Genomic DNA, 16,194 nt, shown 5'->3' with positions numbered 1-16,194 from the left:
TCTAGCTGTCTTAATTTTCAAGAGGATCACTTAAATGGTACCAGTAAATTTGTTAATATGACCTGAAAAAAACCCAACATTATTTAACAACTTCCTTAATATATACAGACTATTTATTACAATTGCATTAAACAAGTATATAATCCAGGTAACTGAGGTCATATATAAAAAATTTATTAGACAACACAGCTTAAGTTCTCCAGCAGAAAACTACATACATACCATTCCTCTGAAATTCCTGAACTTGAGCTTCATTTTTGTTTCCAGGCAGAAATGTTGCAAGTTGCATTTTGACCAAATACTGTACTATGTGTTTTTATTTTTTGGAAACAGGATTGCTTCTCTGGAGATTTTGCTCTCAGCAACTGATTTTCCTTATGGTTTAAAATGGAACACTCCTAGGTTAATAAGGAAAAGTTAATTTTAAGACCATTTTCACAAAAAAAAAAATTCAAGCTTGCTATCTGAAAACTATCACCTCAGCCTCCTATCTCTCCCATTCTGACATGAAAAATAAATGAAAGATAATTTTTTTCTCTGTGCAAATGTTTGAGACATGCTGTCAGCAAGAACCTCCTTTCGGAGAACACGTGCTCAGAATGAGCCAGGCTCGATTTTACGAGCCAGTGATGCCCATGGTTTTTGCTTTCCACTCTCTGGGGGGGTTCTCTGTTGTGAGAGTCGAGTGAAGTACTTAATGCCTCCACACTTAAATCCTAGTCCAAAATGAAAGTTTGTCTTATCAGGGTCTAGCAATTGAAAGTCTAGAAGCAGGAGCAGACAGCTGCATGACACTGGCGAGTTTCTAGGACAGGTTTGACCCCAGACAATTGATTCATTCATTCCCACAGAAATCCACATCCAGCAGGGCGACCAGGGCAAGACCTCAGAGTAGACAGGTATTTAGAGAAGCTAAAGATAAAATATCCACCTAGTCTTCCTGGAAGGATACAGTTATCCTCACCTTAAGTGAGCAAAATGAGTTCAAAATTTGGTGTCAACGGCCTATAAGACACCATCAATCTCTTCACCTCAGCAGAGAAGTGGCTATTAGCAGGTCAGATATACAAGTCAGGGCGAAAGGGGCTTCCTTGAGCTTTTTTATCATCTGGAACTACTGGTGAGTAATGCCACCCCTTCCAGGACTGTAAACAATGCTAAGTAGTAGACCATAAGCTACTAAGTTTGTAAGACTGTAAGGCCAAAATTACTAAGTGAGAGGAGATGATCTTTGCTCTCTCCTCCGAAGAAACTAGCCTTGCTTCCCCTTCTCTGGAAGAGCTTGAGAGTCTTGCGAGATGTGTATTGGCTTTTCTAGTTTCTTTTGGTTTTAAGATAGGTCATCAAAGGGCTTGTAATCAACAGTTCCCTGCCAAGCCAGCACACCAGGTATGGTCTAGGAAACTCAAGACTAGATTATGAAAAACATTTCTTCCCCAAAACATGCTTACCCACAGGCACATATTTACAGACTGGGCAATAAAAAAAAAGCAGCAGGAACCACAAAACCAGAGACAGACGACAGCACAACAGAAGCCAGGAACAGCTTCACAACCCCCTGTTTCCTCTGAAACTACCTCTGCCTTTGTCATAGAACGAACAGGTAATTTTATTGTCAGCTTGTAATATTTGTCCCACATTTACTCCTTGTTTTCAACGTAATACTTGAAATGACACTACATTAACATGTCTCTATTGTCACCTGACAGTCTCTCCACTCAGGTTCCCTGAAACTGAATAAAAGAGGCAACAGATGCTTTTGACGGGAAGCCCATCATTTCTGTACCGCAATTTAACTCCTACCTTTGTTCTAAGCAGCTGAGATTTACTTGGAAACACGTTAGTATTCACATCATTTTCTCTGCAACTGTTTTCAGCCCCTGCGGTATCCATAATGCTGCTTCCACAAGTCTGGGTATTATAACCACTGTCCACCTGAAATCAAGAAGCCGGGCTTGAAAAACATACTGCAATTTCACACCAGTAAACCCCCGAGTTTCTGACATTATGACTTGCATTTGATTAACAGAACTTAATACAACAAACCAACTACCATCAGTTAATAATAAAAGCGAATTGTAAACAGGCTTGCCAAAATAACAGAATCACAGAATGTCAGGGCTTGGAAGGGACCCCTGAGGATCACTGAAGTCCTGCTTCCCCACCAGAGCAGGATCACCTCGAGCAGATCACACAGGAACACATCCAGGCAGGTTTTGAAAGTCTCCAGAGAAGGAGACTCCACAATCTCTCTGTGCAGCCTGTGCCAGTGCTCTGTCACCCCCACAGTAAAGTATTTCCTGATGTTTAGGTTGAACTTCTTGTTTTCCAGTTTGTGACCACTGCCCCATGTCCTTTCACTGGACACCACTGAGAAGAGTCTGGCCCCATCTTCCTGACACCCACCCTTTAGATATTTATAAGCATTGATGAGACCCCCTCTCAGCTGCCTCTGCTCCAGGCTAAACAGACCGAGCTCTCTCAGCCTTTCCTCATATGGTAGGATTAAGTTAAAATGTGTTATTGTAATTACTACACTAGCTCCACCAAGAGAGGAAAAAAGGGAATGCACAATACCACCTGCATGCCACATCTAAAAAGAGGAAATAGACAATTACTCCCAGCATGGTACCCATATTGAAAGGTAGTATGTTAAGTTTCACAAAGAAGCAAAAGCAGATTTTTATTTTTTACCTGAATACTACTGTTGTCACAAGGAATTGCGCTGCTCTCTGCAAGCGGCGACATGCACATGCGAGAGTTTTCAATGCTGAAAGTAATCCCCGTCATGAAGCTGGTCACTGGTGCGCTGCTATTGCCAATCGTTTCTTTTATCCACGTGTTTTCCTCTGACACTTCAGCTGCATCAGCCATATCTACCGTGTTATTTTCCTTTGAGCCTTCTATATCCTGAAATGACGTCAACCTTGGACGACAAGCTTCCGAGTGATCGGATGCAATGGACACAGTCGCTACCACAAGATGGGTACCACGCGCAAAAGCGTCGCTGTCTTGCTGACGTAAGTTTATTCCGTTATCCAGCTCTGCGAACCGCGCTTCCGCTGGAGAAGCATTCACCTTGTCTTCCTCATCCTCACCATGGTTCTCAACTGCAATTGGTATTCTAATGACTGAAGTCTGATACTGAGCAGCTCCTCTACATGTTCCAAGCCTCATAGGAGAACAATTTTTAATTGGAGAACAACCATCTATATAAGGACTTCTTGTACTTGGAGGTGTCATTCTATTTGAGGAAGAAGGGATATCTGGAGAGCAAAATGTAAATTTTCTTTGGTCTGTAAAAAAAACAAAGTTATTCTGTCAGGTATCATGTGGAGTTAAAACTCACCATCCTCAAAGCCTACAGTCCTCTGAATAAGTATAACCAACTACATATTTCACTGACTATTGTCTCCCAGCTCCAGAGCCTTCTTAAAAATACAAGCAAAACCAACAACAAGCCAACCAACCCACCCAACAAACCACCAGCACATTTAGACCTTCATAGTAAAGGAAAGTTTTCATCCCATTTTTGCCAAGAAATTTGTTTCTTATGACATGGTTTGCGATACTGGAGGCCTCGCATATTCAAATGTCAATACTAAACAGTGTTCAAGGGAAAACGTGTTAAGGCTGGGTCTGTGGCTTTCTTCAGAACAAATATCAATAAACACGTATTTTACAGGCATTTGAAAACATTTGAGATAGCAAACAAGTTTTCAAGAAAATCAAAGAAGCTAGAAGACACCTGTGCAATCTCCACATACAACAGTGTCGAAATACCACAAGACTTGTCAGAGCAAAAACATGTATAAACACAGTGTCAAGTCATACAAGCTAACAGATGAAACCTGAAACACTCATATTTTCTAGAGTGACAAAGATGCAAAATGTTTGTGGTTTCTTTACCAGTCAGTTTCACTTCCAATAACCTTCATGATCACATGATTGGAAAACTCAAGATAAACATTCTTTGTCTAACTAAAATGCTTCAGCTTGGGCCAAATCAGAATTACAGCCTGACTTCACTCAAGCACATGGCTTTCAGCGCCCTCCTCCCTAGATTAATCCTTGACCTATTTTTCATTCCTATTAGGTCCCAGTTCCTTCTTCCAAAAATATCTCTCCTAGCTGACTTGTTGCAAGCAGATACACTTTTTCACATCATTAGGATCTTTCACTGCTGAAGAGGAAATGTGTCATTGAAGACAAGCACAGTAACTTGCCTCCAAACAAAAAAAGGTTCCAGTAAGAATGCAGCAGTTTTCATAAAAAATAGGTAAATCAAGGAAGAATAATACATATACAATTAAGCCATACCTGACAGTGGTGTCTTTCGTATATGAAAAGCAACTGGTGAAAAACTAGGAGAACCACTATGTGCAGGAGACCCCTCTGGAAATGTGGGACTGGTGATACTTCCCAAACTATAAGCCCTTGTTCCTCCCTGAATAGGACTTGATGAAAACTGACCCTTCAATGAAAAACAAACAAAAACAATTAAAAAAAATCTTTTCATAATATAAATTTTGACTAATAAGTATATATATAAAGTGTTCTAACTAAAAAGCTTAATATGGCAACACTGAGGAAAACTAATCCTGTACCATGACAACCTGTTAGTTTATCTTAAATATTCCAGCTGCAGCTCTTCATTTGGACTTTATGCCTCCACAAAGGAACACAGCAATGGACCATCACGTAGTACCTACTAAGACTATAATCTCTGTTACACTGAAGAACTATGAGAAACCTAAACAGAGAATTAATTCAATCTATGTATACAGTCAAGTACATAATCTCAATCTCTTACTCATACCAGTGCAGGTGAAAGCCAGCCACTATTATATACATATATATATACATATTACCCAGATTATTTAACACAGCAGCAGAAAAAATACTTCTTCTTAAGAAAAGAGAATAGTGAGTGTGCTTAAGAATATGGTGCAAAATGAAAAGCCACTTCTAGCTGTATAATCATGTTGTCAAAATTCTTTAGTGGGTTACCATAGTGAAGACTTTTTTTTTTTTTAAGCCATACTCTTCCTGGGGTAGTTTTTTCTCTCATGCACTTCAGCCACCAAACAGATGAAATCAAATCATACCACCTAAACCACTTTAGCCGGTTTACCTCAATTTAAAAAAGAAAAAAAAAATGTTCTGTATTCTAATAAATGTCTATTATTTAACACTGCATTCAAAGATCCACAAGTATTTTCTTCCACTACAGTACATTCTGTCGTACTTTCTATTTTCTAGTTATTTCAAGATTATTTCAAGAAACTGTTTTATTGGTTATTCCTCTGCTACATGACTATTTTACCGTGAATTCCTTAACCTGAGCAACTTTGATATATATTAAAAATAGGAGAGTTTAAAAACAGACTTAAGAGTAACTTATTAAAACAAGTACTATTGATGCTAGCATTTTAACTCTGGAATTAAATAAAAAAAAAACAACACACCAAAAAGTCCAAATACAAACAACAGTAACAAAAGCAAATAAATATTATCCAAAGTTTCTGTAAACAGGAGTTTATTACCTATAAAGGAAATAATTACATAACCGGTTCACATTAACTAGCATTTAAAAAAGCAGTTTGTAGATTTAAGCAGGCCTTTTTTTTGTATACACATTTTATATATAAAAAAAGTTTCAACATGTTTTCAGCAAGTCTTGTCTATGTATCAATTCCTAATTCCTTTCCATAACATAAAATGAAAGCATAATTCTTTCTATACAAAACAACAGAAGCAGGACACAATTATTTGATACAACATAAAGTCAGTAATATATTCTTTCAAGACCTTTTTTGTTCACATCTATTTTTTTTCCTGAATTTGGCCTTTGAAAAGAAAGAAAAACGAAACCAAACCCCAAAACCATTTGGTCTAACACCTACTCTCTTGTAAAGCTGTTGCATCTTCTTGAAAGCATGGCTGCTCACATCTGCTGGAATGCAGAATCAGCACAGCCCGTCCTATGAACTACTCTTGTGCAGGGTAAGTCCCATCCTACCCAGCTCCCAAAAACCAGCTACTTACTGAACCAGATGTTTCCAGAGGGCTTCTGCACCGGACAGGAGAAATGTCGATGGAACAAAGCACTCCAAGGGGCTGACTGCCACAAGGGCTGTGCAGAGAAGGGGACAAACACTCGGACACGCTTCCATTTTCTTCTAAAAACAGCTTTCTTCTGAGTGACGAAGAGCTCAGATTTTCCTGAGACTGATCTGCCAATTCATCAGCTCTAAAATATTCACCTAGAAACATGGGGGAGAAGCCATCTCAAATAAGAATGCAAGGGGGAAAAGAAAAGCCTTCCGCTACAGAGATATATGTAACTAAATTAAAATATTTAATAGAATTTACTAATACAGAAGTAATTCATCTAACTTAGGCACCTATCCCAAAGGATCACTTGTAACCATTAAAAATAATCCACTCTGTCCTCTGTCTGCTAGGGTTCCACTTCTACCTACCATGGATTAGTAATAAATTCCGCATTTAAAAAAAAAATAAATTAATATTGGCTAGCACCTACTTACTGGCTTTTTCCCAAAATAGAACTACCCTTCACATCTGAGTTGTGAAAATGGGGTTATTATACTACCCTGCTTGACACAGCAGTTATGATCCGACAGTTAATTTGGGCTTTCTTCTCCCCTGTTCATCAGCTACAGCTTTTTTCTGTATTCCCTGCTCTGGCAAGGGGGTTGGACTAGATGATCCCTAGAGATCCCTTCCAACCCCAAACATTCTATGACTCTGACACCACACAAGTTCTAGTCACCACCACAGCTTCAGTTAAATTCCAAGCCCAGGACTACAGCACAGCTTTGCTCACGGCAAGAGTGAGCTCCGTGCTTCACGACCCAGCTGCCAAAAAGGTTCGCAAAGTTAAATAACTGCTCTATCTGGGGGAGGTAGGAGGATTCTTCTGCTTACTATCTTTTATGCATTTCCATTTCCAATTGTCCATCATATTCCTTCTCTGTCATCTTTATGTCTACACTCAAATCATATCCTTTAAGTCGGATGTCCCATGCAACACAGGATAACTGTTTATGTAGAACATATGCTTAAAATTTTCATTCCTAATTAGGTTTTAGGCAAGATCACACATACATACATACAACCGCTTCGGCTGGAAGACACCTTCAAGATCACTAAGTCCAGCCTTTTCCTAGCTCTATCAACACCACTAACCATGTCCTTCCACACAACATCCACCCTTCTCTTAAACGCCTCCAGGGACGGTGACTCAACCTCCTCCCTGGGCAGCCTGTTCCAATGCCTGACAACCCTTTCAGTATGGAAATTCTTCCTAATATCCAACTTGAACGTGCCCTGGCGTAATTTAAATCCATTTCCCCTCATCCTATCACTCACCACTACAGAGAACAGCCCAACCTCTGCCTCTCTACAAAAAAACCAAACAATACAAAACCATGTTTTCTATTTGGACATTCATAATTAAATTTAGATATTAGATGACATACCTAATATTTTCTCTAAATTAAAATCCACTGGCAAAGACAGGATTGTTTGACATGCAGCTGCAATGAATAAAAAAATCAACAAAATTAGCTTGCAGTGACCTTTCACTGAAACTAGAGAAACAAAAATCTACTTCCAAACTGCATTGCAATTGAGCTATTTAAGTTACAGTTGCAATGAGGCAAAGTATTAATTAAAGCTAAGATTCTGATTTGACAACACCACATGCATCACACTCAGGCCTAGAGGTAAAAAACCCAAGGGTTAAAAGATAAAAGCCTCTTGAGAGGTATTAATTGAGGAGAAAGGTTTCTGAAGAATGGAAGGATTCTAAAGGAAATAGGGGAAAGATCATCAAAATACCCTGGGGAAAAACACTACTATTGATGTAAAATGAAATAGTTTAAAAGATGTCTTAAGATTTCTGCTATTTATTTAGCACAGAAAATAACGAAGATTCTCTAACACAGAACAATCCGACACATCAAAAGTATCTTGAAACTAATTTACCCATTAAAAAGTGACCTTTAATTTAAAAAAAAAGTGCATACATTGAGTTGGAGAAAAGGCACTCTACAGTCTACAGAGGACTTCAGTTTTTACTTTGGGAAAAATATGAAAGGCATAAGAATTAAATTCCTATGAGAAAAAAAACCAAACATTTCTACAGGAACAGTAACAGAAAAATTCCTCTCTGAAATTAAATAGCCAATAAAAATTGTTTACTTTGCTTCAGAGAAAGCCTGCAATCTCAGATGTTGCCTTTTACCCACCATTGCTTTTCCCAGGCTGCAAAGTTAGCTGTCTTCCAATTGGAGAAATGTTATTTAGATCTATGGCTGTAAAACAGACAAGAACTTAAATTTCAGCACACATTGCATATAGCCTTTTGAAACCTAGCAGCAGTAAGTTAGAATACTTAATGCAACCAAACAAAATGTTTGCATCAAAGTTTGGAGGAGATTCAAAAGGAGTACTGCAGAAACATTAGTACTACAGCTGGTGACAAGAATTTTAGCACCTTTCCATTTAAAAAAAGCTTAGGGAAGCAACATCAACTTTGCCCAAATCCTTGTCTCCCACAGCCTCTTCTACATTCAGAGATTTAAAACAAAGTCTCTTTATGCTTAGCCAGACAAGACTGTGTTTGGGTAAAACACATTTCCAGGAACTCACGCAGTCTGGACTCAAAGACAAAGATGGAGACTTTACCACTTTTTTTTTTTAATTTTTGTACAGCTAAGGCAACGCATTAGAGCCTTTTCTTTCACCACTCACTTCCTTAGGGCTAGGACTGTGGCTTATGTTCTCTGCCCAGTAAGTGACAATCTTACAACTGAAATTTAAAATACATTATCCACAAGCTGCACCTCCTTGATAAAAATTTCAAACAGTTTAGCCTCTCCCAAATCTTGCAAAAATACCCAAACATTTATTTAGGAATTTCCTACCAAACAGCAGTGAATGCAAATACTTTCTAGCTTGACATTTGCCCATCTAATATGGATTCTGTTGGTTACATATAAACTTTAATAACAGCAGTAATAATAAAATGTAATAGTGGCATAAAAGAAAGAAACTGAGTAAACTCACAACCCTACATACAGTGACAGTGATCTAGGAGGACATTAAGACGACAACAGAAATTTAGGTAACAGAAATTTAGGTAGAGAAATACGGAACTCTGTTTCCCATATATTTATACTGGCAGGAAAGCAGCCGGAAGAAGTCAGAAAACTTGGCTATTGCCAGTATTGGTGAAGTCAAGTTATGTGCGTAAATTAAACTGGCTGAAGACAGGTTATGAAAGGAGAAAGCCTTAAGAACAGGAACCAAAAATACAAAAAAGTAGTAATTATGTAAATCCTGCATTAATAAATTATTTTTAAACATATAAAGGACTTGGAGAGAACAGCTAGAAATCTGCCACTTGGTTCTTAAATTTCAAATTGAGGTTGAAAAAAAAATTATGCCTGATAATTTCTCTAAAAGCTAGATAATTTTGAATGGACAAACAAAAGCAACTTACATCTAGTTGAATTAAACTGAGAAACTTGCTTGCCTTCATGTTCAGTCCAAGGAGAAGGAACTATGAGTCTTTTTGTGAAAAACTAGAAAAGAATAGAAACAAATCATCTTAGAACTTTTAAAAATTAGAGACTCTCAACTTAGTCTAAGTCAGTACCCTGAACACCTTTTGCTACTCACAGATCTGTATTTTAAGAATTTTAACTCTTCCTTCCCCAAAATCTGTATAGGTGTCCTTTATACCCAAAATATATTTCATTATTTCAGGCCCAGGAGATTAAAGGGAAAAAAAATGGACTTGAAGACCTCTACATTCTTTATGACACACACCACCTCAGATCTATTAAGTGTGCAGAGTGAAAATGATACAAAACTTTCATTTGACACTTTCTCATTTAAAAATTTGAACTGTCTCCACCATACTCATCGCACAGCAGTTTCACACTATTCTTTTCAAATCTTCTGTTTGTTAAACTGCAGTAACAGTAAGAAGTATTTAGCAATAATATTCAAGTATTTGGCTGAACTGCTTAGCAGTGAAACATACATGACTATTGGTACTTCAGTCTTTTATTGTGAACCAAAAACTTTATCTGCTGTCACAGCTGCACTGCAGAACACCCTGATGCTGAGACAAACACTATTACACAGCTTCCAGAAATACATGGTAAATCCTGTGCTCACAACAAAAGCAAGACTCCAAGCAAATGAAAAAAAACACACAGCTTGAAACGCTCAAGCATAAAAAGCGTAATTTTTTATCAGAGACAGGGTTTCAAGCAGTTCAGCTGCATAATCCATTAACTTATGCCTCGCAAAGAAGAAATACCCTTTCTGATGCAGATTTAGAGCAATAGAGTATCTTAGCTGCAGGTCAACTGTGTAGTACATTTCAGGATTCATAAAACATTTTTTCTGTATAGAGAAAGCAAGTGATAACAGCATGATTGATACAATATTAAAAGGTCAGGAACACTAAGGCAGGCTTGCCTATCAGAGCCTTATTCTATTTTATTAAACTGAAATAACATTGAAGATTTCTATAGTGAAGAATTGAAACACTTATCTGCTAGACAAATGGATAGTAAAAAATAAAATTCAAAATGGACAGAAGTAATCACATGCTACCAGAAGAAAAGTCTTGCCTTCAACTAAGAAGACTTTGAAAGAAATAAAGTCATGAAGATTCTGCTGTATTTTTAAAAATGCAATAAAAGAAACCAAGTCACCCAGCACTAACGGTTACTGTAAACCCTGTAACATTCAATCATTACTTTTAACCTTAAATTAACCATTTATTAGAGTTCTCTTACAACTACATTCCCATTAGCCAACCAATATAAAAGAACAAAATCTGCTGGTTTGACCTGCAGTTGTGTGAAAAAAGATTGGGGGGGTAAAAAGGCAATGTGGATTCCAACTACAAGCACAAGAAATGAGGACATAAAATTACTTTCTTACTGACCAGTAAAACATAACAGACTTCTGAGTTTTGAAAACCTGTAATAGACATGGATCTTTTTTGTAGGTATGTAGCTAAAACAAATCAATACTTGATAGCATAGAAAGCTTTTTTACCTCCTCAATGGCTTTTTGCCTTCTGTCTTCCGTCTCCTTATCAATTCTAAATTACAAATGAAAAACAACTTAATAATCAAAACTCATAGTTTGGGAAAAAAAGTAAAATCTAACCATGTAATCTTTTACAGATGCTCAAGAAAAATATTTTAAGTGAAATTGCACTAAACTCTAAATCTTAGAAGGTTTTTACTGTTATGTGCAATAATCTCATACTGTAAATTTAGAAATATAAATGCACTTCTCAGTTACTTCAGTTCATTTTAAAAAGTCTATACTATTCATTTACAAGTACATATTTGCATTGGACATGCCACTGTCAATTACGTCTGCAGAGATGATGCTTAAGTGACAATTCCATGAAAACACTCGCATAAAATTCAGTTATTGTACCAAAATTAAGCATACAATCACTGGAAATTTATGCATAGCGGATCACGAGTAATAAGCATTTTTACAAACCAGATTCCAAAGGAAAAAACAGGTGAACTGCGAAAACAACTCCCACTCAAAGTCCTGGTTACCACAGAAGAGAATGTTTTTTCTTAAGCACGTAACTCCAGGAAAATGACCAGTGAAAATGCCACACGTATTTAACAACAATAAAACCAAGCCAGTCTTGTATGCAGCTCAAAGCAATAGAGCACTTGCAACTGTGATACACAGTATACAAGATACAGTACAGATTTTATTTATTCTTTTTTACACTTAACATATAAAAGCACAGCACCCAATTTAGAAACATTCCATTTCCACCAGTAGAAGTAAAAAGGAAAGTTTGTGTCTGCTCAGTTACTGGTGAACTGTTTTTCACTAATAGCCTCCCAGAAAAAAAAATCTCCTAAACATTTTACAAGTAGTGCAGTAAGAGCCCCAAAAACTGATGAGGCCTACTTTACAGAAACAGCAACACCACACAAAATCAAGTCTCCACGTGATACTTATTTTAGACTTCACCAACTGCCCCTGAGCTTTTATGCTGTGCTGCTACCCAAACTGTTTTCACTACATCACGGAGAATTAACAGTTTGAAATATTTATACACTAGATTTCTTATGCTTCTTTGCAACCAATTGAGAAAATTACTTGTTAGCAAGCATTAAAATGGAGTATATAGTTTGTTTAACATTGTGCATGGGCTTCAAAAACTCAGTTCTCTTATCAGGAACTTTCAATGTCAAGAGCTGTATTTATGACACTTTGGCTGCCACACAAAATCTTACACACAAGCACATATATACAATATACACATTTAACCATGTAGTTTGCAGCCACCAGTAATAACCACCTCAGTCTGCAATACACCGAAACATCAAAGTGTGGACACAACAAATCTACACAAACTAGCCTCTTTATAGTTCTATCAGATGATTTAAAAAAATAAAAAGAAATCACGGTGGGTATGAAACAGTGGGACAGACTGAAATGACCCACCAGGACAACGTATGTTTATAGCTATAGGCCATGCCACTAATCATCACGGGAATTGTCACCCAAGCCAGCTAAATTTAAAGTAGTCTCTGTGTGTCCCAGTAGGCTTCTAGAAACAATGTATTCAGCTCCCTAAGGACATAAGGCTTAAGGCTTTATAAGGTATGAAAAGCATTAGAGTCTGAAGCCTACTGGCTGCTAGAAGGCCAAGAAACAAACAGATGTTAAGAAAAATAATATCAACATTAAAACATGGTGACTGACAAATACAGATGAGGACAGTTACATTAAAATCACAGAACAGTTACGGCTGAAAGAGATCTTGAAGATCTAGTCCAATCTGTTCCTAGCCCTATCGACACCACTAAACCACGTCCCCCAACACAACATCCACTGTCTCTTAAAGCATCTTCAGGGATGGTGACTCAACCACCTCCCTGGGCAGCCTGTTCCAATGGCTGACAACCCTCTCAGAATAGAAATTCTTCCTAATATCCAACCTGAACCTCCCCTGGGGCAATTTAAATCCATTTCCCCTCATCCTATCACTCTCCACTAGGGAGGAACAGACCAACCCCTGCCTCTCTACAACCTCCTTTCAAGTAGTTGTAGGGAGCGATAAGGTCTCCCCTCAATATCTTCTCCCTCAGCCGTTCCTCATAGGACATAAGTTCCAAATCCTTTACCAGCTTGGTAGCCCACCTCTGTACCCTCTCCAGCACCTCAATGTCCCTCTTGTAGTGAGGGGCCCAAAACTGGACAGAGTAGTCAAGGTGAGGCCTCACCAAGGCTGAGTAGAGGGAAAATATTCTTTCTACATCTCTAGAGAAATTTATATTCCTTCTTACGCCTCTTCCTGTTCAAAAAGATTAATGTAGGTTCAGATGCTAAGAACAACAGGTTTAATTCCCAATATTTTTTAGAATGAGTGTGGCGAGACTCTGGAACAGGTTGCCCAGTGAGCTGGGAGAAGCTCCATCTCTGGAAATGTTCAAGGTCAGGTTGGACAGGGCTCTGCGCAACCTGATCTTGTTAAAGATGGCTCTGCTCACTGCAAGGGGGTTGGACTACATGATTTTTAAAGATCCTTTCCAATCCAAATCATTCTATAATTCTATGAATTTCCAGAGGACTCCTGCCCTAAACAACCCTCTATCTGTTTCCTTTCACTAGCAGGACTTTTAAGTCCTATAAACAAGATAGAGGACTGTTTTCTTATTCTGTTAGAGCAGTGCTTCATGCCATTCTTTGTTCAAGTCCATATCTCAGAAATGCATGACTGTGTCTATAGAATCTACCACTGTGGCCTTCGCTTGACTGTCTTCACTTGACTGCCTTCACCTGGCATGTTGTTCTCTATTTATTCATGTGTGAGACTATTCCTTCAGATGAGCTGTGAATACCAAGCCTGTTTTACTTACACATTTGTTTTCCCCATGGAAGTTATCTTCAGAGAACGGAAAAGGTCAAGGTCAAGATTATTTCAAGTAATTAGCAACCTCCTTCTCCAGAAAAGCAAACTTACTGGTCTTCCCTCCTTCAAATTAAGCCCAGCCTACACCTTTCAAAAAGTGTACTGGCTTACAACAGTAACAACTGGTAACAATCACTGGTGAGGCATTTTCTTGCTTCCCTTGACTGCTTCGATCTGTCTGTCTTGTAAACTGCAGAGTGGACCAGCAGTTCTTAACATTAGACAAGAGCAACACAGAGGCAGTCTCATCTAAATATTATACCCACATGAAGGACACATAAAAATCTACATTAAAAGATTTAGATAAAAAATCGTGCTGAAATGTCAGTGTTCCAGTATTCAAGCTAAGTTAACTGCATAAAACCAGATGGTAAGTTACCTAGCATGACTCAAATACATTGCTTGGCGTCGAACATCTTCTGAGTCAATTTCCACAGGATTTATCAGAGCAAGCTGATCAATAGACCATCTAAATTTTCCTGGTGTCTAAAAAAAGAAAGGGACATCTTAGTGCTTGCTAGTCTAAAAAGATAAAAACAAAACCACAGGACAAATCTCAATGGAACAATGCAATCAAAACTTCCATGTAGTTCCTGTCAAAGACAATCAAAAAACTTTCTATTTAAGTGATGTCCTTTAAGAAAAAAAAAAAAGCCTCTCAGGCTTCTTTATCCTGGGTAGCAGTATTACAATGATTTACAAGATAAAGTAAAGTGGAAGGTTACAGTTAGTATTTACAAAGTGTCAAATTCTTCTCAGTTTTTGAGGACAGATCTACTAAGATACAGAACTTGGGATAAAATTTAGTTGTTTCTCGATTGCCATAATCAAAATTGAATTTCCATGAAAATCCATTCTCTGTATCTAAGGCAAGTTATCCAAATAATAGAGCTGCCTTCCTTTAACCTCACATTTTCAGGACTTAGGAGTTGCAACCCCATACATATCCCACAAAATCTCCCTCCTAACTCCACCCAGAGCTCACAACAAAACTCAATTCAGATGTAAAGCAGCTTCACCCCTTTGTTGAACAACTCATGACAAAACATAGTTCAAGTGTTTGAAAAATGATCTAGCAAATGAGTCTTTTTAGTTTCATTAGCAAAGCATCATCTCTACTTACCAGGTAACTCCAACTGCAAACCCGAATGCAATTTGCAACTAAAAAATGTTATATATGCACAAAATAATTAACTTGATTCTGTGAATATGTAAATAGCTCATAACAGAAGTGTAATTAAGTTCTATTTGGATCCAGCCGGCTTAGCATGTAAGTAGGAACTGGGGTTTTTTTCCACTTTAGGTAAGGCAAGAACACCACATCCAACTGGTTTTGGCACCTAGTGGATACACCCAATATCTAAAAAAAGTGACAATGTTAGTACTAAAAGCAGCATTCTCCTGTAATCTGAAGAACAAAATTATTTGGCTTCATATATACATTAAAGTACAATAAATAGAATACACTTTTTAATGCATTTCATAATATTAATGCTACATCTGTATAGTTACACAACTGAAGACTAGATCTTACAGATGAAGATTTTGTTGCTTTAAAGACTGAAGGACTAGAGACAATCTGCTCCTGAAGAGTGTAGTAATCATTGGGACTTTCAAACGGATTCAGGATTGTGACTCGGCCTGGAGTTTCTGGTGTTATCTGCATTTTAACTTCTTTTGTGTCACTCATACTAGCGAGCTATACCTGGGAAAGAGAGAGAGAGAGGATAAATTAAGGCAGGGAGGAAAGGAAATTATAGTTTTGACTTTTTAAGGTCATCCTGAAGGTTTCGATCAATCATTTTTAAGGAGCCAGAAACATTCAAAAGACCGAACAAACAAAACCGAAGTTAGTTTGGCTTGCACCTATTGACCAGTGAAGAGCTGATAAATAAGGTCAATACAAACAACAAAAAAAACCCAACCAACACTGAAAACGAGACAAGGCGCTAGAAATGAGATTTTCAAATATAACAACAAAACATATAGATATGAAAAAGAAAAAAAAAGCAAACAGAAGAAACAAAACGGCGATGAACCCAAACATATCCCTGGAAGGCAGTTCGCACATCAAAGGCCAGCACTCACGGATTTTCAATATAAAAAGGTATTGCTGGAAGGTGAGGAGGCACAGCGACGGTCTCCCCCAATGCCCCTCGGTGCCAGCCAGCCCGGAGTTA

The 16,194-nt window shown here is 37.8% G+C and overlaps 1 protein-coding gene across 1 annotated transcript; it reads right to left on the bottom strand.

Moving 5' to 3' along the window:
• Positions 1-222: 222 nt before the first annotated feature.
• Positions 223-15,704, bottom strand: BORA (bora, aurora kinase A activator; the record flags this gene model as incomplete). The annotated part of the gene is given in 12 exon segments (XM_009877317.1): positions 223-260; positions 262-398; positions 1,804-1,935; positions 2,695-3,296; positions 4,321-4,474; positions 6,049-6,266; positions 7,506-7,562; positions 8,277-8,342; positions 9,533-9,614; positions 11,110-11,155; positions 14,394-14,500; positions 15,549-15,704. Coding segments are annotated over 12 exon segments (1,795 nt in total), but the record flags the coding sequence as incomplete, so codon positions are not given.
• Positions 15,705-16,194: the final 490 nt, after the last annotated feature.

This window comes from Apaloderma vittatum, unplaced genomic scaffold (assembly GCF_000703405.1).
Source record: "Apaloderma vittatum isolate BGI_N311 unplaced genomic scaffold, ASM70340v1 scaffold16010, whole genome shotgun sequence".
Taxonomy (NCBI): domain Eukaryota; kingdom Metazoa; phylum Chordata; class Aves; order Trogoniformes; family Trogonidae; genus Apaloderma; species Apaloderma vittatum.
This window is presented reverse-complemented; position numbering and strand designations above follow the sequence as displayed.